General features: G+C 45.7%; 1 protein-coding gene across 1 annotated transcript in view; it reads right to left on the minus strand.

Moving 5' to 3' along the window:
* NTSR1 (neurotensin receptor 1) overlaps window positions 1–20,996 on the minus strand; it is a 53,750-nt gene extending 32,754 nt beyond the window's left edge. Inside the window, exon 1 of the mRNA XM_065849472.2 lies at window positions 20,191–20,996. Coding sequence (XP_065705544.1) covers window positions 20,191–20,859 — 669 coding nt within the window. The 5' untranslated portion in view covers window positions 20,860–20,996. The remainder of the gene's footprint in view (window positions 1–20,190) is intronic.
* Between the last annotated feature and the right edge of the window lie 3,520 nt (window positions 20,997–24,516).

Genomic DNA, 24,516 nt, shown 5'->3' on the forward strand with positions numbered 1-24,516 from the left:
CCCCCTCCTACCCTTAAACCAAGGAATGTATTTTAAGCATAAGAACCTCCTTCTGAGATGAGCCACTGTCAATGCTTTAGATAACATGAGACAGACCATGACATATACTGCTTTGGGGGCACACCAGGATGTCCCCAGCTCACCCCACCCCAGGGACAATAGGTATTATTAATACGTGTATTGACACATATTATTAATATGTATTATATCATATCATATCATATCATATCATATCATTAATACATGTATTCTAATATATATTGATACATATATTGACATATTATTATTAATACCTCTCCTGCTGCCAGGCACCCAGGGGTGTTATGGTCCTTCTCTTGTGTCAGCATCTTTGCATTACAGGGACCAAACCGAGTCCCACTTGCTGGCCTGTTGACAAGCAAGTTATGCTAAAATTTGATTTTCTGGCCCATAACTGAGGTGTCTGCTCCTGCCTGAGACCAAAGAAGGACCTGCTAGCCCAGGAACCCACCAAGATCTTGTGTTTGCTTGTTTGTTTTTCAGTTCAGTTCAGTTCAGTTCAGTTCAGTTCAGTTCAGTTCAGTTCAGTTCAGTTCATTATTTTAATAAAAGATGTTTTCTCTGCCTACAAAATCATGCCTCACAATGGAGGACAGACACACTTCTAATATTGTTTACCACTTCCAGTTGAAAAGAAACTTCTCTCAGTGGAGCCCTGAAGTATCAGAGGAGTGACCTGCTCAGTTGGGATCTGAGTGTGGCCTTAGAAAATGAACCCTCCAAATTATGAAGATGTGAGGAGGGGTGTAAAGCACCTGGAGTGCCAATTTCGTGTCTGCCTCTGCCAAAAATACTGAAACATGTAATTATTTGGTGGAGTGATGCTCTCTATGGTCAACTGCTAGGACTGAATTGAATGCTACAACAACAAATTGAAGTCCTTCCAGATTCACTTGCCGTGAAGAACCAGGCATGAGAAGGATAAGCATCAAAACTGGTGAAGATGCAGCTCTTAAATGTTTTGAGAGACTCTACTTGAACCACAGCTGTTAGAGAACATAACGTAAGAAATCTTGGATTCTGTTCTCCCAAATAACTTATTGCAATGTAGGAAGAGATGCTCCTGTGTCACTCTGGTAAAAAAAAAATGACAACAGCCTGAAATGTCTTGATTTCTGATTCAGTAAAAACTGAGAGACTTTTAAGTGACACGTTCTCATAAATAATTCCATCTAATGGAAGATACTTCGGTAATTGCGATATTTTAATTTCAGCCATTTAAGTGCAGAGAATTCTCATTAGAGCTCAGTATTCAGGTACTGTGATGAATTTGCATGGAGAGAGAAGAGCAAACATAGTGCCAAAATGGTGGAAGTACTTTGAATTTATTCAGCATTTTAGGGACAGAGACATTAAGCGATTCATTAAGCAAAACTGTCCATTCCCTCCTGAATAGAAGAAAGTTTTTATTATTCCTGTCTTTCAGGTAAATAAACAGAGGTAGAAAATAACTAGATCTGATCTAAATCTCTTCTTCAAAAGCATTTTCATAATGACTTTCTCTGTTTTGCAGCAAGATTTATTTTTAAATGAAGCCTTCAAGTGACCCTTGGGAAGTCTGACTTTCCATACTGCAATCTAACTCCTGTGTAATATTGCTTTGACTAAAAGCAATAAAAACATGCACAGGGGAGATGAAATGGCAGTCTGGCAGAGTGAGTACATGGATTTTATAAATGAATAAAGCAAAATTCAGATTTCAGAGAAAAAGCATGCTTTTTCACCAATGCGGAGATAATTTGCCCTGCTAACGATGTTCATAGTTGTTTAAAGGAATTTGCGGCACCTTGGAGAAGTGACTCTTACCAGCCCTATGTTGCTAACTCCGAAACCAAGTCATAGAAATTAAAACATCCATGTCCTCAATTATTTCTCTGACACTAAAGTGCTGAAAGAGGAGGAGGGACATGAAAGCAGGGTGTGCAAGAACCAAGGCGAGGGCTTGTTTTACACTGAAAACCACTTATTTTACACTCTGATGTTTCCCATGAAGCAATGGGTTGTAATGCCTCAAGCAAGCGAGACTCAGCAAGGGTGGCATCATGGGCAAAACAAGAAGGGCGGGAGCGCATTTTCCTTCCGATTGCCTCTTATCATTTAAGTGGTTTCAAAAGTAGCTGTAAGCAAGGATGCAAATGCTGCTTCCTTCACGGCTGATGCAGTTAAATGGGGTTGGTAAAGGTAAAGCACTGCAGGTAAAGCTGGTGGGAATGGGAAGCTCCAATGTGACTCATTCCCTCCATTTAGCTTGTATTGAATTACCAGCTCAGGGAGGCATCACTTGATTTTGTTTAAGACAGAAATTAAACGTTCTCCAGGCTCAGCTCCCTGCTGGGCTGTTGTTTACAATCAATGTGTGGATGACAGAGGACAATCGCCAAAGCAGAGGCAGGTCTGGGCCAGCCCATTGGATTTGCTGTTCAGCACTTAATCACTGCAGTGAATGTTTTCTTTTGGAGATGTTTTAGATCCATGGCTTTGTCTTTCCACAGACAAGGCACCACAGCTGGGTCACCCACATCCAGCCATCTCCACAACACAGCACGTTTCTCCTGCCTTCTCATTGTCCTTCTTGACCATCTGAATCTTACACAGTTTGCTGATGGTTACCTTCATTTCTCTCTCATCAGGTCCAGCTCTATTTGATATTAACTTTTTTCTTTTTTTCATATATCAACTTTCCATCCCCAACCCCAACCACACTGCAATCCCCCTCCAAGGGTACCCAGCCTGTTCTTGAAAGTACCTCTCTTCTCCATTGCTTATGGTTCTTATTTATTTCACCTTCTATTTCCTGCACTGCTTAATTTGGGAAAGCAGAGCTACAAGGTTATGCCAACTTTGACCACTTTCTCAGGTTCACAGCTTACAGGAGAGAGCTGAGAAGGGCAATTGCGAAACTACCATCTCTGATCTGTTCTCCTTTCGCAAGAAGAAATGGCTTTTTTAATAAATGCATGAATGCAATACCAGGATTAGCTTTAATGCTAAAGGTAGAGTTCAAACCTAATTTGAGTGTGTCAAAACGTTTCACAGGACCTGTTGAGTTTTCCAAAAGGCATTGAGAAGTTCTGCTCTGCTGCACAACTCTTGATAAAGCGGGGATCATTTAGATGAAAAAAAGGGATTTATCTGATCTTTAATGATAAAATCAGTCTCACAACCTGAGAACAAAAATAAAGAGCCTGAACCAAACATAAAGAAGGAGACGAACCAGCCATTTGAGTGCTATTTGGATTATTATATTTAGAGCCTATTAGAGACCTTATTAAATACTCTTCCTCCAGGATCTCCTTGGTATATACCTGGCACAGACAAGGAAAAACATTTGATCTTTTGCAGTGAAGGAACATGAGCAGACTGAAAAAAAAAAAGAGACACACTGAAAGACAGATACTTTAAACAAAGTAACTCAAGAGAGAATGCCAAGAAGATTGTGTCTAACTTGTAGGGAAAAATTTATGTATGTGTTTCCTTATTTATTACACATTAATTAAAATGCTTAAAAGAAGTGGATCCTGGCTCTGGGTTTGACGAAGCCAAATCAGACATGCTTTGACTCATTGCAGTAAGACAGTGAAAGATGTACAAAAAGATATCATGAAAAAGATCTGTTTGGAGAATGAAAAAGCTTTGTCCATTTAAGGATATATTGCACGGTGTTGTAAGCTTATTATACCTGTGTTGTCAATGTTGTGTAGCTGCTATATGCATCTTCACCACAAAGCTGTGTCTTTAGGTCCCCTCCTACAGAATGAAGCCTCTAATGTAGGTGGTGACGTGCTGTGCTCTTACTTCTGGAGGTCCCTGGTTCAAGTCACCCAGGTGAAGGCTGACAAAAAAGGATGGGGAGTTGCAGGCCTGGAAGCACAGAATTTTGCCCTTGCTTAAGGATATGGCAGTTATATACAGCTAATTTTCTTACGAGAATCATGAATCTGATGACAAATGAATTTTTGGAAGGAAATCAAGAGCTACTTGAGTTTTCCTGTTAAATTCAATAAACAGTATTGACAAAAAACAATATTTCAAACAAACATTTGTCATCTCTCTGGAAACACTAACACATCTCATTTCTAAATATTAAATAAAAAAACCACGTTGAACTTCTGTTTTATTTCAGAATTGTCCTAAGCTAAAGAAGAAAGAAGAAAAAGATGGGGTGTAAGCCAAAAATGAAGCAAGGTAATTCACTTCAGCTCAAAGTAGATGTTTTATTTGCAAACAACGTGCTGTAGGTCAACCCCAAATTAATTGCTCTGTTCCTCTCATCCCTGATAAATTTCTTAATTCATTCTTCTTTGTTTGACCCAAACATATTTTTTCCTTTGAAAATGCATTATTTCTCTATGAAACCACAAACCCCATTGTTCTCCCAAGTACAGAAGGAACTTTTCCAGGGGAAAGAAAGGATGAAGGAGAAATAGCGGCTCCAGCCCATGAGTGCTGGATGCAGCTCTTGCCATAGGCAGATGAATCTCCACAGTCTTCAACCCCAGTTTTCCTGTGACCAGCACTAAAGAATGAATAAGAACAGTGGGTTGGATCAGCTTCTCCTGCCACTGCAGCCTGGAGAGACCACGCCAACATCTGGGGAAAGGCAGGGCAGAGATTTATCGCTCTCCTCTGCGCCCCAGGGCTATCTCTATATCTTGTAGAAACACCCTGCTGGGCCATTTCATTAGAATTAGGCAGAAGCATCTCCAGGAGCACATCTGTGCAAGTGACAGCTGACTCCTTGGTAATGACAGCTTCATAGACAATTATGACAGGCAATTATTTAATAAGAACTGGGATTTTTTCATGAAAATTATTATATTGATGAAGCACAAGGGCATTTTAGCTTAGAACCTCCATCTTTTCAGCCAAGCCCATCTCGGTGGTTGACCGTCCTAACTACCGCACACTGATTAACCAGCTCTGGACTGTTCATACTCATGGCAAACATTGTTTGATGTACCATCACAATCTGATCAATGAAATCAAACAAATACAGTGCCCACATCAGCTCTAGCTCAGCACCGGGCAGCAATCACCCAGTTCTGGGGGTCACAGTCTGCAATAGCAGCACGTGGGCAGCCCTCATTTCTTCTCTCCTTAGCTTCTTTTTCAGCTTCCCCTCCCTATTGCTTCAGATTTTTCATTCTTGGCCACACCAGCTCTTGTTTTAGGCCTGGAATAAGATATTTGGAGCTGCTACAATCACAGCTCCGGGCAAAATCTTGCAGGGTTGGAGGATGCAGGTGGGAGCCTGCGATGTGCCCATGGCCACTTCTCCCCATGTCATCTCCCAAATACATCAACACACAATGATATAAATAAGCCAAACAGTGCTGTCATGGCTTGCACACTTGCTCTTCGTGCTTGTTGAGCAACTCTTGCCATTTTGATGGTTCTTTTTCTGCAGAGAGCATCATATATCTTCATTTTCCAAGTATCATCTGTACTGAGATTAGTCATTTTTGACATGGACATTTTCCAGCTAACAGATTAGGCTTCTCCAACTGGCCACAAAGTATTTGGATGTTGCCTTGCAAGGTTTAATGAATTGCTTAGAGTTTGCTGTTCACTGAGATACTTTTACTCCTGCAAGGAAGGGCTGTTGGTGCAGCTCAGAAGAGATGGAACAAAAGCTAACTGGGAATTTCTGATGTTGGTGGGTTGCTACCAATCCCTCATTCAACTTGGAAGATGGAGCTAGATCCAAACCAGCAGAAAATCAACAGAAGCGAGCATGGCATTAACACCCAAAGGTTTGCACAGGCCCTGGGAATTTCTGGGGCCAAGGGCTTATCCAGCAGTCTTCAAGTTTTGAAAAATGATTTCCTCCCTCTCCTTTTAGCGAGAGCAGGGATTTTTGTTTGTTGGTTTAGACAATGAAAGACTGAGGTATCTTGGAATGAATGAAAAACAAATAAATATCTGGGAACATTTCCATTTCCCTCAAATCTTGCTTAACTTGCTTTAAGGTTTTGTTAAGGACACGGAATTGTTGACAATAAAATTACTTCTCTGTGCTGGGAGAGGTAAAGCAGATTGTTACACACAGAGAGAAGGGAGCTGACTGCTCTCATAAATAAGTCAATGTGTTAGTCCTGCTAGACTGGAAGCAGAATGACAGGTCTCCCAGATGCTGATGCTCTACTTCTCTGTGACCTTCTGTAAACTTAGGTTTGCTAAAAATACCTTACATGTGCTTCAGGGCTACAGAATCACCTGGAGCAGGGGAGACTTTACCCGATCAGATTCCAGTTCCCCACCTCAAAACCCAGCTGTGTTGAGTCTCTGCTCCTATTTAACGTGATCTCCATTGATCACCTCTGCTGCAGCTGATGTGCTTCATGTCCCGGGAGTGGGGAGGGATGATGGAGCCCGAGGCTGCTGAGCCTCCTGGGGCGATGTGGATGTGTGCCTGCTGCACGATGGCTGTTGTGGGGGCAAATCATGGCATATGAGGGGCTGCTGAGCCACACTGCGTTGTTTATGGTGAGGATTATTTCAGATGATGTTTCTAATAGGGGTGTTTGTACACACACCCAGCCTCTCTTTCCTCCCTCTGCTGTCTTGACATACCGAAGAGGTAGGTATGTGGTAGTGGTAAAATGTGTAGTGAAAATTAAAGGCATCGGGAGATGGAAACCCATGAAATTCCAAAGCAGAGCTTTGTTTTGGGGTGAAAGTTCCCTTGTTTCTCAAAATGCAGCTCATATGGAGCCAGTGACTGTCCCAGCAGCCAGCAAGGGCATCTCACTGTCCCTCCCTGAGACACAATGGAGAAAGCAAATCAAGTGTCATTGAGACCCAGGCTCTTTCTCCCCTTTATTTGCAATTTGATGTCTGAGATTCATAAAGAAAGAGAAAACACGAGTATGACAGGGTGATTAATGCTTATCTTTACCCATGCAGAGAATAAGCTACCAATCAGCCACTCTGCCCCTATCTCCTTATTTAAAATGCAAACTAACGTGAATGAAACAATAACATTTTAATCAGATGGAAATAGAAAAGCTACAGGAGAATGATATCTTCGCAGCAGTTGGAGGTTCCTGAGCCATATGTAATTACTTTGATAGATAACACACTAAAGGAAGAGTTAAACAGCGCAGTTTCCAAAACACTTTTTGCACCACTCCGTCTCTTCTCACTTATGGTGATAGAAACCAGGGACAACTCCGGTGCAAAGTGACTTTTCTCTCACTGCAGCAAGGACAGATTTGGGGAGCAGACCTAGCCCATGCTCCCACCCTTCCTGACACGTTATCTGGCCTGCATTAAAAAACAAACAAACAAATAAACCAATCAACCACAGCTCCAAAACAGAGGATGCCCACAAAGTGTTACAGGACATAAACTGTGATGCAAATCTGCAGGAACACGGCCTGAAGTGGAGCCATGAGGATGCAAAGAGGAGCCGGGTCACATTGCAGATGCAGCTCGTGGAATGGAGAAGAAGAGAGAGAGCAGCAGTGGGTACCCACAGCTCTGAGATCATAGAATCATTTTGGTTGGAAGAAACCATCAGCATCATGGAGTCCAAACATAACCTAACTCTAACACTAAACCATATCCCTAAGAACCTCATCTAAATGCCTTTTAAATACCTCCAGGGGTGGTGACTCCATCCCTGGACAGCCTGTTCCAATAAGCTGGTGCATCTCGCACGCTCTGCTCCTTCATGCACATCCCAGGAAATGCCTGGCCATGTTGTCCTGTAGGATTGCTTCAGCTCACTTTTGGGTTTGCCTTCATGCAGTCCCTTCACTGTCTCATTCGCAGGCTACTAATGAAAAGAAAATCACACGGGAGACAGGAGGATCCCTCAGTCCCAGATGGGCACCCTCATCACTGCCCAAGGCTGAGCAATGAAGTTATTGCAGGTGTGAAACTGGGAGGAAAAAAAAAAAAGTAGGAAGAAAAGCAAAACGGAAAGGAAAATCTGGAAGTGACCCATGAAACTTTTCACAAACATGAGGATGCACTCTAACTAGAAAAGGTCATGAAAGTCTGTCCTAGTCAGCTCTGATGCTAGCTCACACTCTGGTTGGTCTAGGGTTGAATCCCTTCGCAGCTGGTCCCCCAGGGTCATCACAGCTGCAAGCCCAAATTTTGAAGAGGCACAGCCCAGACCACACGGTGCATCGAGGCTTTCGAGACCAGGCCCGTTGCCAACACAAAATGTGTCATCGTGAGTCATCCGCGCATCGGTTTCAAAGTACAAAACCGTTCCCTGAATCATAGTAAGAAAGCACAAATGTTCTGCTCTGAAAAATGAAATTCACTGATTCCTTCTTGAGCCAAAAAGAGGCAAAATAGTTGTGTAATTCATCTATTTTGAAGAATAAGCATTTCAAAGTTATCTAAACAGCGCTAATAACAGACAAATCTCTGTTTATTTAATCAGTCTGGTTTTGCTGTGGGATTGATGCTGGCGCTCCAGGCAAGCTTGTCTTGTTCACCTTAAAACAATTTAAACACAAAACTTTGCCCAACATCTGGGAGAGGCTGGCAGGGCAGCAGCCTCGCCCCATCCTGACATTACCGCCTTAACCATATGCTCCTAAAGAAAGTGAAATTTTTGTTGAACGCTATGTTGTCAGCAGAAGGCAAACCTGGGAGCATTTTGTAAGTCAGTCCTGGAACAAGGTGGTTTCTTAGGGGTGACCAATACACATTTTGTTGTCAATTTGCCCCATTTCCAGCCCAAGCAGCTTGGCAGGAGCCAGATTTCTGACAAATCGTAGCTAGAATTAGAAATGAAAAAGCCATGCTTATGTTCAGCTGAATTTCTTGTCTCGCTTGATAATAACTCTGCTTTCCTCAGCAGTCTTTACAATTCATTCTTTGTGACTGGACACAAAAGCCTTGTTTTCTGTGACATCGCTTATCTCCAGCAAAGCTTCAATGGAATAGAGAATCAAGGTATGAAACCTATCAAAACAACCGCTGTCCCAGCCTGCAAAGTCATTTTTCATGGCTTCTTCCTTGATGTTTGCTGGTAACAATTTTCATCAGGTTCATTCCCAGGAAGGATCCTCCCCATCAGCCTCCTGGGACACTGGGCGCAGCCCTTCACCACCGGCGAAGACATCTTTGATTGCCAACCCAATTCCTGGGCAATTCCCAGGAATCTCCTGTTGATTCAGGGAATCACAGAATAGTTGGTGTTGGAAGGGACCTCTGGAGATCCCCCAGCCCAACTCACCTGCTAAAACAGCTTCACCAGAGCAGATTGCACAGGGTCATGTCCAGGTGGGTTTGCATGTCTCCAGAGAAGGAGACTCCATACCCATTCTGGGCAGCCTGTTCCGGAGCTCTGGCACCCTCAAAGTAAAGAAGTTTCTTCTTGTGATTAGATGGAACCTCCTATGCTTCAGTCTGCATCTGTTACCCCTCACCCTGTCGTTGGGTGTTACTGAAAAATGTGTGGTCCATCCTCTTGACACCCGCCCTTGAGATATTTAGAAGCATAAACAAGATACCCTCTCACCTTCTCCAGGCAAAACAGCCCCAGCTCCCTCCCATAAGAAAGATGCTCCAGACCCCTCAGCATCTTTGTAGCCCTCCACTGGACTCCCTCCAGTAATTCTGTGTCCTTCTTAAACTGAGGAGCCCAGAGCTGGACACAGCACTCCCCTAGCTCTGAGGAACAAAACCAGCTTCTCCCCACTGCGACACCAACCCTGTGTTTGGGACAAGTATCTGTTTATAAGTGAAAGCAGCCAGGCAGAAAGACCCATTCTCCACCTGAGTGCTTTCCTCACTGCCGAGACACTGACCTGAAAGGCCCCAGACACAGGTCAGCTCTTGGCAGAAGAGCAGCATTGCTCCTATGGGGATGTTGGCTCTGGAGAGGAGTTGCTGCTCGATCGATGCACTGGTTCAATGCAGCACAAGCAGGTTTTGCAAATGTGCTTTTACGTGGGATTTGTAGGACAGAAATAGAGGGAAATCTACTAATTATTAAGATTTGCCTTTAGCGTAAGGCACAGGGGTGTGGACCAGCATCCAAGAGAGAAAAGAGGCTCGTTGCTGAAAGGGAATTAATGCCCAGAAGACTTTCAGCTGCGCTTCAATTTTTTCTCAACAGCACCCACAGGCCACAAGTCAAAATAATCCCTACAGCTGGATCGATATGCACGGCTTTATAAACAAGCTGCTCTCCGTTGTCATGAGGGCGGCTCAGGAAAGGCGTTAGTGCAAATCCGCATGGAAAATCAGGGATTGCACCCTGCCGGACACAGCCCCAGCAAAAGCCACCCATCACAGCCACATCAAACTGGGAAAAGGGAAAAGTCATGCAAATCACCTAAACCAGCTCCTTCTCTTGAAAAATCACATTTTTTTTTTCTTTGGCTGAATTTGAAGGTTTTCCTGGCACGGGCTGAATTTGGCTGGGAGGCAGAGGCACGGCTGAGCGGGGCGAGCAGATGCGAGGCCATCGGTCTGTTTGCTGGCGCACAGATTCTGTGCAAAGCTACAGCTGCACTTGTGGAGTTTGAGTCAATAGTTGCTTTAACAGAAAACCAGCTTTGTTTTGCAGGCACAAGGGCCTCTTCTATCACCACTCAGCAGGAGGTATATAAAACTGTCATTTCTTGCCCTGTTTCTGCCCTTTTCTTTGCTTCTACTTTTTATAGGCTGCCAGTGGGGTTTTTATTGCTTTAGGGTTTTTTTTTGTTTGTTTTAATTGAAACTGAGTCAATTACTTTTTTTTCCCTAAATAGCTGCTGAGTTTAACAAAGTTTTCCATTATTTCACAGGGAAGAAAGCAGCAACCTTCCAAGCAGGAAACAGAATCATCATTTGAACCTGTTTTGTGCAAGAGCAAGGAGATGTAACCTCGCAATGAGCGGAACAGCCCCTAAGAGCCTTTAAACGCCACTTCTGCCTGGGCAATATCTAAGGGATGGAATTGAGCACAACACTACTTGATAGCAGAAAACCTCTAGAGTACACCCTGCAATTTTCTCTTTCCCAAACACACTTGTTTCAAAGTAATGAAGACACAACCTAGCTTTATTTCTGACTGTAACATCCCTGTATATGTGGTAGTCTTTCCTGAAATGTTTCTGTTAATAAAAGGGAGAGAAAGGAGGAAAAAAAGAAGCATGGATGAAAGTGGATGACCTGCATTGTCCCCCTGTGATACAGCAATTCCCTGCAGATCACATCTCTCTAACCCTTTTTTGAGGAACTCAGGTGAGGCAGGGAGTGATGGGGTGGGAGACCTCATTTGCTGGAGGAGACAGAGCTAGCAAGGAGCAATGCACCTGGCATCTCATTCTTGAAAAAAACAGCTCCTGCCATGATTCATTTCCTTTCTCTTTTCCTAGAGGACCTCTGGCATTAGTATCACTGGTGAACCAGATGCCTGTTCTTTCTCATAAAAGAGCAGAGCAGCTCCCTCTGACTCAGCTCAGCTGCTCCATCCTAAAGCCCAACCAATGTTTGTAACCTGAAATACTCCTCGGAGCCACCCTTCAGAGCGGGAATTCAAAGAGCTGGTTGCTGAGGGATTGTACCAAGCTGAAATCTTATTGAAACAGGGCAAGATCGTGGGAAGCCATGACAGGATCTGATAGGATTTGGGAGGAGCAGGGGGGAGCAGGCGGACAGGGTAGGTTGTGGTTGGAAGCTGAGCTTGGGCAGGTGGGTGCTGGGACCTAAGGCCTCTTTGTCTTTTGTTATTATCACCACCCTGCCCCCTGTAATTTATCCCATTTATTTGGATAACAGTAGTTTTGTTTTGTCAGAGTTTGTCCCTTGGGTTAGTGACTGCAGTCTGTTAAGAGTTTGGGGCGTACACCTATTGTTACCACCTGATTGTTTTATCTTGAGGTCCAATATCTATTTATTAGACTGAACTTATATTTCCTCTCCTACAGTGCTTCATCACACTTCACATACCTGGAGTTAAGGAACAAGCAAGTATGAAAATATCATAAGCCCATGACTGACAGTGATAAAAAACAAAACATGGGCTTTGGGGAGGGAAATTAAATCCTGTGAGTTTCTTTTTTTGAATGAAACAAGTATATTAAAATGTATAAATTGTCCCCGTGAGGATAAAATGTAAGATCTTTGCAGGAGAAATCAATAGAGTGATATGAGCAGTGAGCTAAACTTTCCCAGAGGCTGAGTGAGTTGCATTTTTATCAGATGGTTTAGAAAAAAATCATAGAATAGGAAGGAAAAGCTGGTTAATTTGGTATTGAAAATACTCAAATAGTTATGGACTTATTAACCAAGTTCTACAAGGGAACAAAATAATATGACAGTCCTATCAAGTATTGAGACCACATTTATTTGGCTCAGCACTTGGTCTTGATTATGTTACAATTAATAGGTTATAGTATTGCAATGACTCTATTAATTAGCTGCTTGTAGTCCTGATCAAATATAGGGGTCTGTTGAGCTAAGTGCCATCCTGCAGCAAAGTGTTCACAGCTGATACGCAACAGATCTTTGCTCCACAGGTCTGGGTGAAGCTGATAAGTCAGTAGACCCCTTTGTTCGAGGTGAAAGAAGGATGAAAATGAGATGGTTCAGGGATGAGATTGCTCCTCCTGCTGCCAGAGACTGTGCAAAGCCTTGAGCAGCAGAGCAGAGGCAGCGGGTGAGCGAAGGGACAGTAGGTTTTCATTGGCCCCACAGGAAACAGCACTTGGACCACTTCTGATATTTTAACATATGACAGTTCCAAACACAGGCAGTGCAGGGCTTCTTGGCACATCCAAAGTGTTGCACTGAGGTGTGATCTCTCCTGGCGTCATTCAGCAAGCGAGAAGGCACGGAAAGGATAAATCAGATCCACCCCAAGTCCCTGAAATGAAGGTTCTCATCTTCCAGGATCCCAAGAATCTCTTGGGGTTCCCTGTGCTAAGGAGTGTTTGTGAAACTCCTTCTTTTCCTCTGGAGGAGGAACAGATCTCTTGAAGCAAGGTAAATCATTCACTTAATGAGTGCAAGTTGGTTGTAACAGCAGTGGCCCTAAATTTATTCTTTATTATCTAGAGGGGGTAATAATTGGCAGGAAAGTACCAGAAGGCATTTTCAGAGAGAACGGAAAATGCTGAAAACAGGCAATACATTCAGTCCTGTCTAGGCTGCCTGTTCCTCTTTTATATATTTAGGAATTCACTTGGCAAAGAGAAACCTGGAAAGTTTTATAAAGGAAGATTTACTGCACAGGGTTCAGCATCTGGGAAAATGTAAATCCACAGGCTGGGTGTAAATCACGGGCGGGCAGGGAGAGGCTGAAAGCAACACCACCGAACCAGGGCACGTCCCCTGGCTCAGCTGTCACTCCAGTGCCTCTCTGATTTACTGATACTGAATATGCTTTTTGCTCTGCATGTGGCTTTACAGTTTAGAGGTACTCCCAGCTTTTCCATGAGCACTTTGCATAAAGGAGATGCTTTTCCAACCCCTTTCAGATACTGAAGACTTTGTGAAAGTTTACATTTTTTCCTTTTTTTTTTCCATTTCCATTAGGAAAATCTCATCTCCGATTCTGTCTTCAGCTAACAATTGTCTCTAGTCCCTGAGAACTTAAAAGCATCAAAGATACCTCAATGAACTTTCTCAAAAAAAGTTCAGTTAAAAAGACCTTGTCCATTCTATTTTTTCTCCCGCTAAGAGAAAAACAACCTCCATGAAGTTGTGCACAGCAGCATACTCTCTGCACTGAGAATTATTGAAGTGAAAAAGCCACGGGAGACAAGAAGCAAATCCCACATGCTGGAACCACCTGTGAGTGACCAGTTCCTCCAGGCACACTTCTCCAAAGGCCAAGGACAAGAATAGTGCTCCTGGGGAGATACAGCCCCATCCCACAGCATCCTCTGTCTGGCAGGAGCAGCGGTGATGGCTCCTGGTACCCCAGGCAGGGAGGAGGAGGAGGATGGGCCTCCAGGTACACGTGCTTTGGGTATAAGGATATAAAATTGTCTCAGTGTTATTTCCCTCCCATCCATGGAAAACTTACTGACTGATGCAGGAAAATACTGGGAATGAACCAGTAGCTCAGAAATGTCTGCTACCCAGACAGGGTTAGTACTCCATCACCATCATCTTTTCTAAGCCAGCCCAAGCACGTGTTTCCTGAATAACTCATCAGCTCAACTGATTTATCATCAGCTTTTCTTTTTAATCCCACACCCAAGATGCTTTGAAATTGGATAGAAAAAAGGCATCCACGGGAAGCAAAACGTGGGGGCTGATGTTATTGGAGCACGATGAGTTACCTGGCCCTCTCCCCTGAGAGTTTCATTTAAAGGAAGCAAAAAAAATCCTTCTCAAGTGATCACGCCCTCACACAAAATTGCAGAATGGAGCTATTGAGCCCAGCCTTGGCAGGGGACACCGTGGGTGCTTGGTGTCAGTAAGCAGGTAGAGGAGCAGCATGTGGCACCGTGTCTCGCTGAGCTCCCTTTCCATGGCGGGGCTCACGCAAGAGCAGTTGTTCTGTCCCTTGTCCTCCAAGGCATGTCCTGCCACTCTTTAGGTGGCTGCCCCATTCCTGGAGCCTCGGGCAGGACACAGAAGCATTTCCAAACGTCGGGAGGAGAAAGTGCCATCTGTGAGTCTCAAGCAGATGCTGCACAGAGATGATGGGAAAAGCCTTTAAGGGGAAGGAGGGGGGAGGCAGGGAGAAGACAATTAAATAGCTGTTTTAAATGATCTGGAAGAAGATTAAAGACAGCCGATTATTTTTTTTCTGTCTCTGGGAAGAGGAACCACTATTACCTTCATCTCCTCTGCCTGTACGAACTGCTGTTAAGAGGAAAAACTAAGAGCTAAATTCATCAGCCACATTTCCTTGTCCTCCAGCTGACATCTCGGGAAGGGGGAGGGTAAAAGAAATCAAGTGAATTAAAATCAATTGGGTAGGGGGGAAAATAAAAAAAAAAAAAAGGAAGAAATTATGTAAGAACTAACAAAACACAGCAGGCCAAGTGGTTATGTAAAGCAATGAACACAAGAGCCTATTTAATTTAGATGTAGCTGCATTTGGACTACAGTGTAAATGGGCTGGGATTAGGCAAACCGGGCTGCCATGAATATGCTGAATTAAAGCCCTGAGTTCTCTGCGTAGCATGTGGGAAAAAGGCAGTTTTTTAGGGATGCTCACACCACCGCAGATGGGCATCCTCACTGGGGTGGGGTCTCTCTCCATCGCTGTGGAGATGGATCCAGACACATTTAAGCACCAATATCTTCATTTCCTTGCCTACCCAAGGGGCTGGCAGCACTGTGACCAGAAGGGACACAGTCCTGTCACAAAGGTGGCAATTTGTTGTGCTGCAGGAGAGGCTAGTGGTACCCAGGCATGGGCTTCTCTGGTGGGCAGAGATCCTGTGTGTGTGTGTGTGTGTGTAGCCGAAACAGTTTTATCAGCCAGGCCCAACGGGTGGGATTATCAGAGCACAGAGCTGTAGCGAGTGATTTAAAACAGCACTGTTATTAAAAGCCATAGCAGGAATTTGGCTGCGAGCTGAGGAAAAGAAACTAACTTCAATTCCTCTACTCAAAATCAGGATAAATGCGGGATTCCTGAACTGAAGCCATTGACGAATCCTGGAGATGATTTGCCAGTAAACCTGCAGAAAATTCAGCCATTTGGTTTTATGGGTTGCTATTTTCATGTACTATGGAGAGATGCTTTTCATGTTTATTCACATGGCACCACAGATCTGCTGTCGGGCAGAGCTCTGCCTTCCACCGCACTGACCGGGTGCCATCAGAGCAGAAAGCTCATTGCACCAGCCCACCGAGGTGCTCCTCACCAGAGGAAAGTGTAAGGGACTGTTTGCGACGGCATGCATAAAATTAATAACTTTGTGGGACTCTCAGACAAATGGAAAATGAATAGACATCCTTGGAAAAGTGTGTAGAGTTTATGGTAATGGATGCTGAGAGGCCAGACCACATCTCACGTCTCCCAGATCCAACGCCCTGTCCTTTCTTCCCATTCTCTTCAGACCTGGGGCTCTTTGGCACATTCTTTTGAAAGCTCTGCAAGAAGTGTACAAAGAAATAAAGCAGAGGACCTCCTAGGACAAGCAGTTCTTACATGTGAAGAGTTATTTACTCAACAAATCATCTGAACTATGAGCAGATTTCATAAAACATGATAAACAAGCGATCCGGAGGGGTAGGAGAGGTGCAGCCATGCCAAGGTGGGCTGGTGCAAAGCAGAATGGCCACAAAACAGCTCAAAACCCAAAACCAGAGGTCCAGAGAAGTTCCCAATGTCCTTCCCTAAAAGCTGCCACTATCAAATGAACAACTTGGAGCTGATGGAGCTGTGACAGTTTCCGGAGGCGCAGGGCCTGCTGCCATGTGTTTTAATAAATGGGTTCACACCAGCTGCCCGTGCAAATAAAACAAGAGTGTGTGTCAGACTCTACCCAGGCACTTGCCATAACTTAGGGGACATTTTGCAGCAGAGCCACCCAAACGCAGACCATGCCATGCCAGTGAGACAACACATTGCTCTCTCCTCCGTGACCCAGTCTTCCCTTACACATGTTCCCAATCTAGGCTCAGTTAAAATCCTGGGATTTTTAGGTCAAGGAGCTGCCTGTCTCTATGTGCTGAAACTGATGGTGCACCAGCATTGTTGGTATTTCTTTCAACTTCCCCTCTTTCCCCAGTTCCACTAAAGACCTCTTCAAAAAAAAAAAGAGCTTTGAATGTAATAAAGGAAGCAGCAATCTGAAAAATGGGGCTGAGAGTGTACGATGCTGATGACATGCAGGGCTGCATGTGGTGGGATGGGACACTCAGCCAGCTCCTGTTTTGGGGCAGCTGACCCCGAGTCAATAGGGCTGCAAAGTAGTCAAAGCCACAGGTACCGACCCACCAGTGAACAGGGAAACATCTCATTATGCATCAGAACTCTCTTATCTGTTATTGCCACAAGGAGTAACTTTTAAAACCTCCTCCAGCTGAAGTGGCATGAAAACATAAATTTATTTGTATGAGGATGGTTTTATGAGGTGCTTAATATATGTGGAAAAAACTCTGAAACTGGCTGTGGTGTGTTTTAGAGGATGTCTGCCAGCTAAAGTGTTAACTACACCTAAATAATGTGGCTGTAATGGATTATACATGAAAATCATTCCTGTTACCAGATCCCATGCTGATGCCAATATTCAAACCAGACGTCCCTGATTGACAGAAGTAACAGGCAAGCCGAGCAATGAAGAATACATAATAAACCAGATTCACAGGCTGATTTAAGCAGCTGCAGGGTTGGAGATAAACCAAGCTGGGAAACAGTTCTTTGTAAAGAATTAAGTACCAGAGGCCACACAGGGCTCACATCTCAATGGCACAAGGTGAGACTGGCAGTGCCCAGCATTGCGGATTGTGGTGACATGTGGTGACAACCTGCAGAACATCTCACTTATTGCTCTTCCTGCTTATCAGTGTGCTCTGTGTTGAGCAATCTGTAATTACTAGAAGAATATCAGTAATTAGCTCTTACGGTTGCTGTGGAGCTTAAGTGGTACAAGTTAAGTAACATGAGCAAGAGTCGAATATGCTGACTGCTGTTTGAATAGATACTTTTTCTTCTTCTTATAAGGAAACCTGGTTGTTCATACAGTCTGGTTTCACTCAGGAATGCCTGTTAAATATTCAAAGCAAACACAGAGGAACTTTTTTGAAAGCAGGGATGTTAAATTAATACACTCAAATATTCATCCTGGGAAGCTTGTTCGAGTCCAGGGGAGAATGTTCTCCTGCCATGATCCCAGCAGAATCACAGCTCACACTGGGCTCTGAGGCTATAAATGGTTACAATTGCTCTGTTCTGGGACTGGCTTTCAGTCAGTCAACAAAAAAAAACCTCTTGGAGGACTAGTGGCTTCCAAAAAAAATCCCAGTTTGCTTTAGACAGTGTGCCAAACAGGAAGAGGAGTGAAATATGTTGTGTGATCTATTACAAGTGATTTGCCAGCTTGTGCAAGTGCATTATTGCTCTGCTTAATTTAAAGACACAAAATGAATGCAGAGATGCAAAGACCTGCTCTAAAGCAGCGAAAGACCAAGGCTCCAAATTTCTGACCTTTGTGTGTCACTCTCCACATCACCGCTGCCCTTTCCTTCGCATGTCTTCCATTATTTGTCATTTTTTAAACTTCTGCACAGCTTACCATGTGAGAACACCCGCTCACATGCTGTGAGGTGGTTTCACTAATGCACTTACAACCCGACTTGCAGCTGCTTTGCCTATTCACCCTGAGCCTTCCCCAGCCCGGGGCCCAGCATCACATTGTGCGCCGCTTCCCTGCGCTCGCAGGAATGGGGAGAAGCTGGAACAACCTTCCTATCTTAGCAAATCTACTTCTGTAGCCAGATCCCCTGAGAAGAATCAGCACAGTGGTGGATCTGCGGTTTTGCCTTTTTTATTTTTCTTTCTCCCTTTCTTTCCTCCAACAGCTGCCTCTTCCTTTTTACTTTTAAATTAATTCACAAATAAAATAAAATACGTGAGGAAAAACCCACAGGTGAACTTCGGATACTGCATATTCATGCCTTCCTACTTCTTACTTGGGTATCAGGGTAAGGTATAGCCTGAATAATAGCAAGACTACAAAATACATTGAGAATTGTTTAAAACATAATCTCCAAAGACATGGCTAGGAAATAATCCTCTGGTTTTAGCTCTATAATGGCAACAATGGGCATCAGTTTAGTCCTAAGAGGAAGATGACTGGAAATAATGTATTTCAGCCACATTGTTCTCAACTCAGATGGCTCACACCTCCTCAGAGAGTACAGAATTTGGGTTAAGTATGCTGGGATGCCACTGGCAAAACCTACAAAGCATCTACAGGAGAAATACAGCCCCCACCATCTCAAGAGGAAAGTTCGGTATCAGCCTCTTGAGATGGTGGGAGCTGTATTTCTCCATTAAGACAAAATACAGAGGGAATTCACTGCTTCTGTGTGGGGTGGATTTTTGTTTACTGGAGCAGTCTAGGGGGAAACTTAGAGAAACATGTCTAAACATCTACAGGATCTGGGCTTAAATCAAACTGCATGTACCCTCACCTTCTTTTAGTGAGAGGAATTATTCTGATTTGCTCCCATTTAAGTTCCCTCTGTTTAACTGTGGGAACATCTCAAAGGCTTTAGTACACATGCAGCTTTAAATTGTAATTGGCTGCTGATTAAACCGCACCTGAAATTCATGTTCCAAATAAAAGATTGACAAGCAATCACACGTGAACCTGGCAGCAAAGGGAGAGTGGTGTCTTGCTCTTTGTCTCTCCTTCCATGTCTCTTGCATTTTTCAAGCCTAATGCTCTAGTAAACAAATGCCTCAAACCCTCAGAGCACTGGAGCACAGCAAGTGTTGATGCTGAAATCTTTGCCACGCATGGGCGTGTTAGATTAAGCACTGTGTGGAGACCAGCAAAGCGTTTGGAAGTCAGAAGGGGTTTGCTAGTTAAACCAGCTATGATTTCCCCAAAACAGCAAAAATACCAGCTCCTGGCTTTGAAGATGTCGTTTCTTTTTGGATGCCTATACTGCACCTTGCTCCCCAAACTTTCTGATATGAGAACCTGGCACTGCACAGAGGAAATGGGCTCTGGACCAAGCAAAGTAACTGGAGAGGAGGAGAGATGGTTTTATTTCCTTTGATCTTGCTGGCCCCTTTCCAGCAGAAGGAATGAGACACAGAAAATGCAGAGAAAGGGTGGAGATTTGTGGGGTTTCTGGCCACGAACTGTCACATCTGGGGAGGACCCGAGCATCCCCAGCCCGAGACGGCTGCACATGGGGATCCTGCTCCGGGACAGCCCCGGGTCAGGGCACCGGGGGGGAGTTCCGGGGTGGCTGCACCGGCCCGGGGCTGCTTTAACGACTGGGCAGGATTTACCCCGGTGAGGGGTCTCAGCCCAGCAGGAGGGGGTGCGCGGTGGGGCAGCCCAGAACCCGCCTCAAGTCTCGCACCCCTGGCCGGTCCGCCCCGTTGGGGCCGCCCGGAACACCCCCCTTCCCCAGCCGCTCCCCTCCTCGCAACCTCCCTCTCCTGCTCCCCCGTCTCCGGAAAGTTTGACAATCCGAGCCCGGGGAAGGAGGCGGCTGCCCGCTCTCGGTTGCGCCGGGAGCCCCGGCCGCCGGGATCCTCACCTGGATGACCGTTTTCAGCGTGGAGGCGTCCACGATGGTGGTACAGATGAGGGAGTCGGGATCTTGGTCCTTGCCGTAGATCTCCCCCATGGTGAAGATCATGGGGATGGCGAGGAGGAAGGAGGCGATCCAGATGCAGCTGATGAACTTCTTGGTGCGGCTGCGGGACATGATGCTCTTGGCTTTGAAGGGGTGGCAGATGGCCATGTAGCGCTCCACGCTGAGGCTGGCGATGTTGAGCGCCGTGGCGTAGGTGCAGGCGTCCCGGAGGAAGTAGTAGCCCTTGCAGACGGCCCCCCCGAAAGCCCAGGGGTGATGAACCCAGATGAAGTTGTAGAGCTCGATGGGCATGCAGAGGAGGAAGATGAGGAGGTCGGAGAAGGCGAGGCTGGCCAGGTGGTAGTGCACGGTGCTTTGCAGGTTCTGCAGCGACTTCTTGCGCACCAGAGTGTACGCTGTGATGGAGTTACCCACGGTGCCCACCAAGAAAAGAGCCAAGTAGATGACGGTCACCATCACTTTGGAGTAGATGTCGGTGTTGACGTCCAGGTCCTCCTCGTCGGGCGCTTTGGGGAGCAGGTCGGAGCGGTTGGAGGCGTTGGCATAGCCGGCGGGGTGGAGGTGGGGGGGCCCGCCCGGCACGGCCGGGGCCGTAGCGTTCAGGTGCATCCCCGGGGCCGCAGCACCGCTCGGACCCGACGTGCCACTGCCCGCGGCGGGGAAACTTGGCTCGTTTTAATGCGGCGGGGAGGAGGCGCCTGCGGCTCCCGGGCTGCCGAGCGTGTGCGTGTGAGACACACACACAGAACCACCCCCTCCCCGGCGCGGCAGCCTCGGCTGTGAGCAGCCCGCAGCTCCAGCTCTCTCCTCTCTGCAGCTTCCCGGAGCCCAGATGTGCCCTGGTAGGGCAGGAGCCTCCCTGCGCTCACACACACACACACACACACACACACGCACACACACACACACACACACGCACGCACGCACGCACACACACACACACGCGCCTCGCACACCCACCCCGGGAGACCACGCACCTCCGGTGACCGCGCACCCCACGCCGCGCCCGGCTCTGCCTTCCCCCGGCCCCCCTTTCTACTCTCCCCGTCGCCGAAATGGGGTTTTGCAGCCCCACTCCGGTGTTTAAACTAAACCCGGGGTGTGTGTGGAGGAAGGGAACGCGGTCCGGCCTGTGCTGCTGAGCTCCCTCCCCATTGAGACCCCGTCACCACTCCCCTTCTCCAAGCCTTGCAAAGTCAGACAGAGGCACGGGTCTAAGCTGAGGGCTGGGGGGCTGGTGAGGGGGTCCGAGCATTACCACCCCTCTCACCTTCCTCTCTCCTCTGGAGAAAGGGGAGGCACCAAGGATGTCCCATCACACTTGGACACCCATATGTCCCCAAATAACCACTCACCTGCTGCTACTAAGAGAAATGCATTTGAACGAGGAGGAAAACACCTAAAATGCCTTCTTCTGCCCTGATCTGCCTGGGGCATCCTCAGCACCACAGCACAGCAGTGAGCTGCTTTGTTTTTGTCTCCATCAGTGATTTTATCCACGTTTGGGAATGTGAGGTCCTTTCTGAGCTGCCCTGTTGCAGGACCAGGGGCTGTGGGGTTCCACGGTGATGCTGAGGGTGACAAGGGGATCCCCTACATGAAAGGACCCCCTGAGGATGAGCGGTCCGTGGCGGAGTTAACCTCTCGGGGTGCTGAGCCAGCCAGTGGCCCTGTAAAACTCCAGCGAGTTCTTCGTCCACTCAGTTGTCTTCACGATAAAATCTTTACAAATGCATAGAGGAGATTTAGGAAAATCTCAGAGAATCACTGATTTATCCAAAGACAGCTGTAATTTGTCCCATTCATTAACAGGTGTTGGGCACCTGGTTCCTACCAGCCAGTGGGCCCTCTGTTCACTGAGGTCCTGCAGACTGCTTACCTCTGTGATGCAAGAAGATGTGGAATCCTGCAATCAGTCAAAACATCTCTGTATGCAAACAGTGAACTTGCCACAGCCATCTGCCAAGACTCAATGTTCTCTCCAAACTTTCCTCCTCTTAAATCCATCCAATAGGATCACCATGGCAGACTAGCCAAAATCATATTTATTTAGTCAACTTATTCACACAAATTTGGAGAAAAATGTTTTCCGGCATTCATCCCACACTAGTTTGAAGAATGACTAATAATCTCTTAATACCAATGTTCCTTTCATTTGAAAGTGTCTGTTAGAAAATTTCTATTAGCTGAGAAGATATTGTTGGGGTTGGTGTTCCCAGCTGGTCTCATCCGTTGTTCCTGGTCTTTGAACAGGTCCTTGGGATGGATCAATAATTATCTTGAAGAAGGAAAGTGGAACATGGAACAACTGGTGGGTTGTACTCTCCTACTGATGCCTCAAGCAGAGCTGCAGCTGGGGTGCAAACCTTCTCCTGGGTGTCCCCATGGTCCAAGTTCAAACACCTAATCCTGGACTAAAACACTTCTCCTAGAGAGGCAGCAAGTGAGTTCCTTTGGGATCTTTGTTTATAATGGAGAGTTATTGTCCCTTCTTGGTCCTGTAACTTCATTTTGGCCTTGTAGAAAGCTATTGCTATCCCCACAGACAAGATACCCATCTGCTGGTCTAATTTTACAGTGTGGATGTGCACATTTGTACCAATAGCTGTCTCTATAAATGTTCTGGTTTGGATTCTGTTGCCTCATGTTTCTGTATGCAGGTGATACACAAGCACAGCTGCAAACAAGGAGAGTGTCACATCTCCCTGCTCTATCCCAGCAACTGTCCCTGAGTGTTCCACGTGCTGCCTCCTCCACTTCTCCCCCACACCAATTACTGGCAGGGAACATCAAGAGATACAGTTAAAAAATAATTCTAATTACACACTGAATTATCAGGTACCTGGAATCAATGTGGCTTGTTGATTTACAATCAATACTTTTAACAAACTGGTGCAGTTTGTACCAGCCAAATCTCTCCTTCCATAAAAGTGTGTTGGAAGAGAACTGACCTCCCAACGAATGGGCTGGGTTCTCCCATTTTAAAGGCCTCAGCAGCATATTTCTATGAGCTAATTAATTTAATATATTCCATGAATTCCTTGGTGATTTTGTCTCAGACATACATGAAGCCTGGATAGATATCTCTGCCTTTTCCTCATACATCTGAGTTAGAGCAAAGGACTCATCCTCTGGGCCACAGCTTTGACATCCTCCATGCACAAGTGTGGGTCACTCTTTGCAAAGGAGAAAGTAAGATAAACTCTCATCTCTCTCCAGATGGAAAGGCGTCGACCTCTTCCTTTCTCTTTTTAGAAAGCTTTTTTATTTCGGGCAGGTTCTACCTTCTGTCCTCGCATCGTTCAGCCCTGCCAAAGGAAGGTGTTGATCCCATTCGTGCCACACCATGTAGCACATCTATCCAGCACCCCTTTGCCCTCGCCATTGCTCATGCATGGCCAGGGGAATGTGTGAAGCTCCTTTCCTGGTGTGGGATAATGAAATGAATGACTGAAGTAACTCTTCTTACCCTCACTTCTGCTCCCTGCAATGTTTTAATCCATATTCCCCTTCCAGCAAAAGCAGAGCTGGAAATGCACCACTCTCTTCTTGTGCGCCAAAGCCTCCAACCTAAATCCCCGCTGTTTGTTTCTGAATCAGCCGACCTTTTAGTTAAGCTGGGCTCGTTTTAATATATTTTGTATGTGTGTGTCTGTGGCTTAAAAAGGAAAAGAATCATGGAAACCAAGAGACACCTGATCTCAAATGTTACAGCAAGGCATTTACTTAAAATCTTGCAGGAAAATGTCACCCAAAGACCTCATGTATTAAAAGTGCCTGGACTTTGAGCTGAGGGTCTCGCGGCGCCCAGATGCGATGCCCGCAGGTTGCCTCCCTCCCTCTTATATTGACCCTAATGTTTTTCATCTTTGCTTTTTCCAGTTGCAATTGGGGACCACTAGGAATTGTTCACATTAATCCTATTCCAGTCTGATTTCACTGATGGGATTTTTCTGAAGGGCACGGGAAGCAACAGAGAGAATCCTCTGCCAGAGACGGGTGCTAAGGGACAGCAGCAAGGTTTTTGCGATGGAGGTCTGAGCACCCAGCTCCAAGTACCTGTTAGAGCAGGTTCCGGAGTCAGGAAACGCTGGGCTGATTCCAGCCTTTAAAATCAATTCCAGGTGTATTCACTATAGACAGGCTTTCCCTAAAAGTCAGGAGTGTCTAAGGTGGGTTAGGAAGGTAAAATCCTGGGGTGTACAGGGCTTTTCTGAGGATACTGTACTTGAAAAACAGGGAACTGAGGGAGAAAGGGGTAATAGA

The sequence above is a fragment of the Patagioenas fasciata genome, chromosome 16 (genome assembly GCF_037038585.1).
Source record: "Patagioenas fasciata isolate bPatFas1 chromosome 16, bPatFas1.hap1, whole genome shotgun sequence".
In the NCBI taxonomy this organism is placed as follows: domain Eukaryota; kingdom Metazoa; phylum Chordata; class Aves; order Columbiformes; family Columbidae; genus Patagioenas; species Patagioenas fasciata.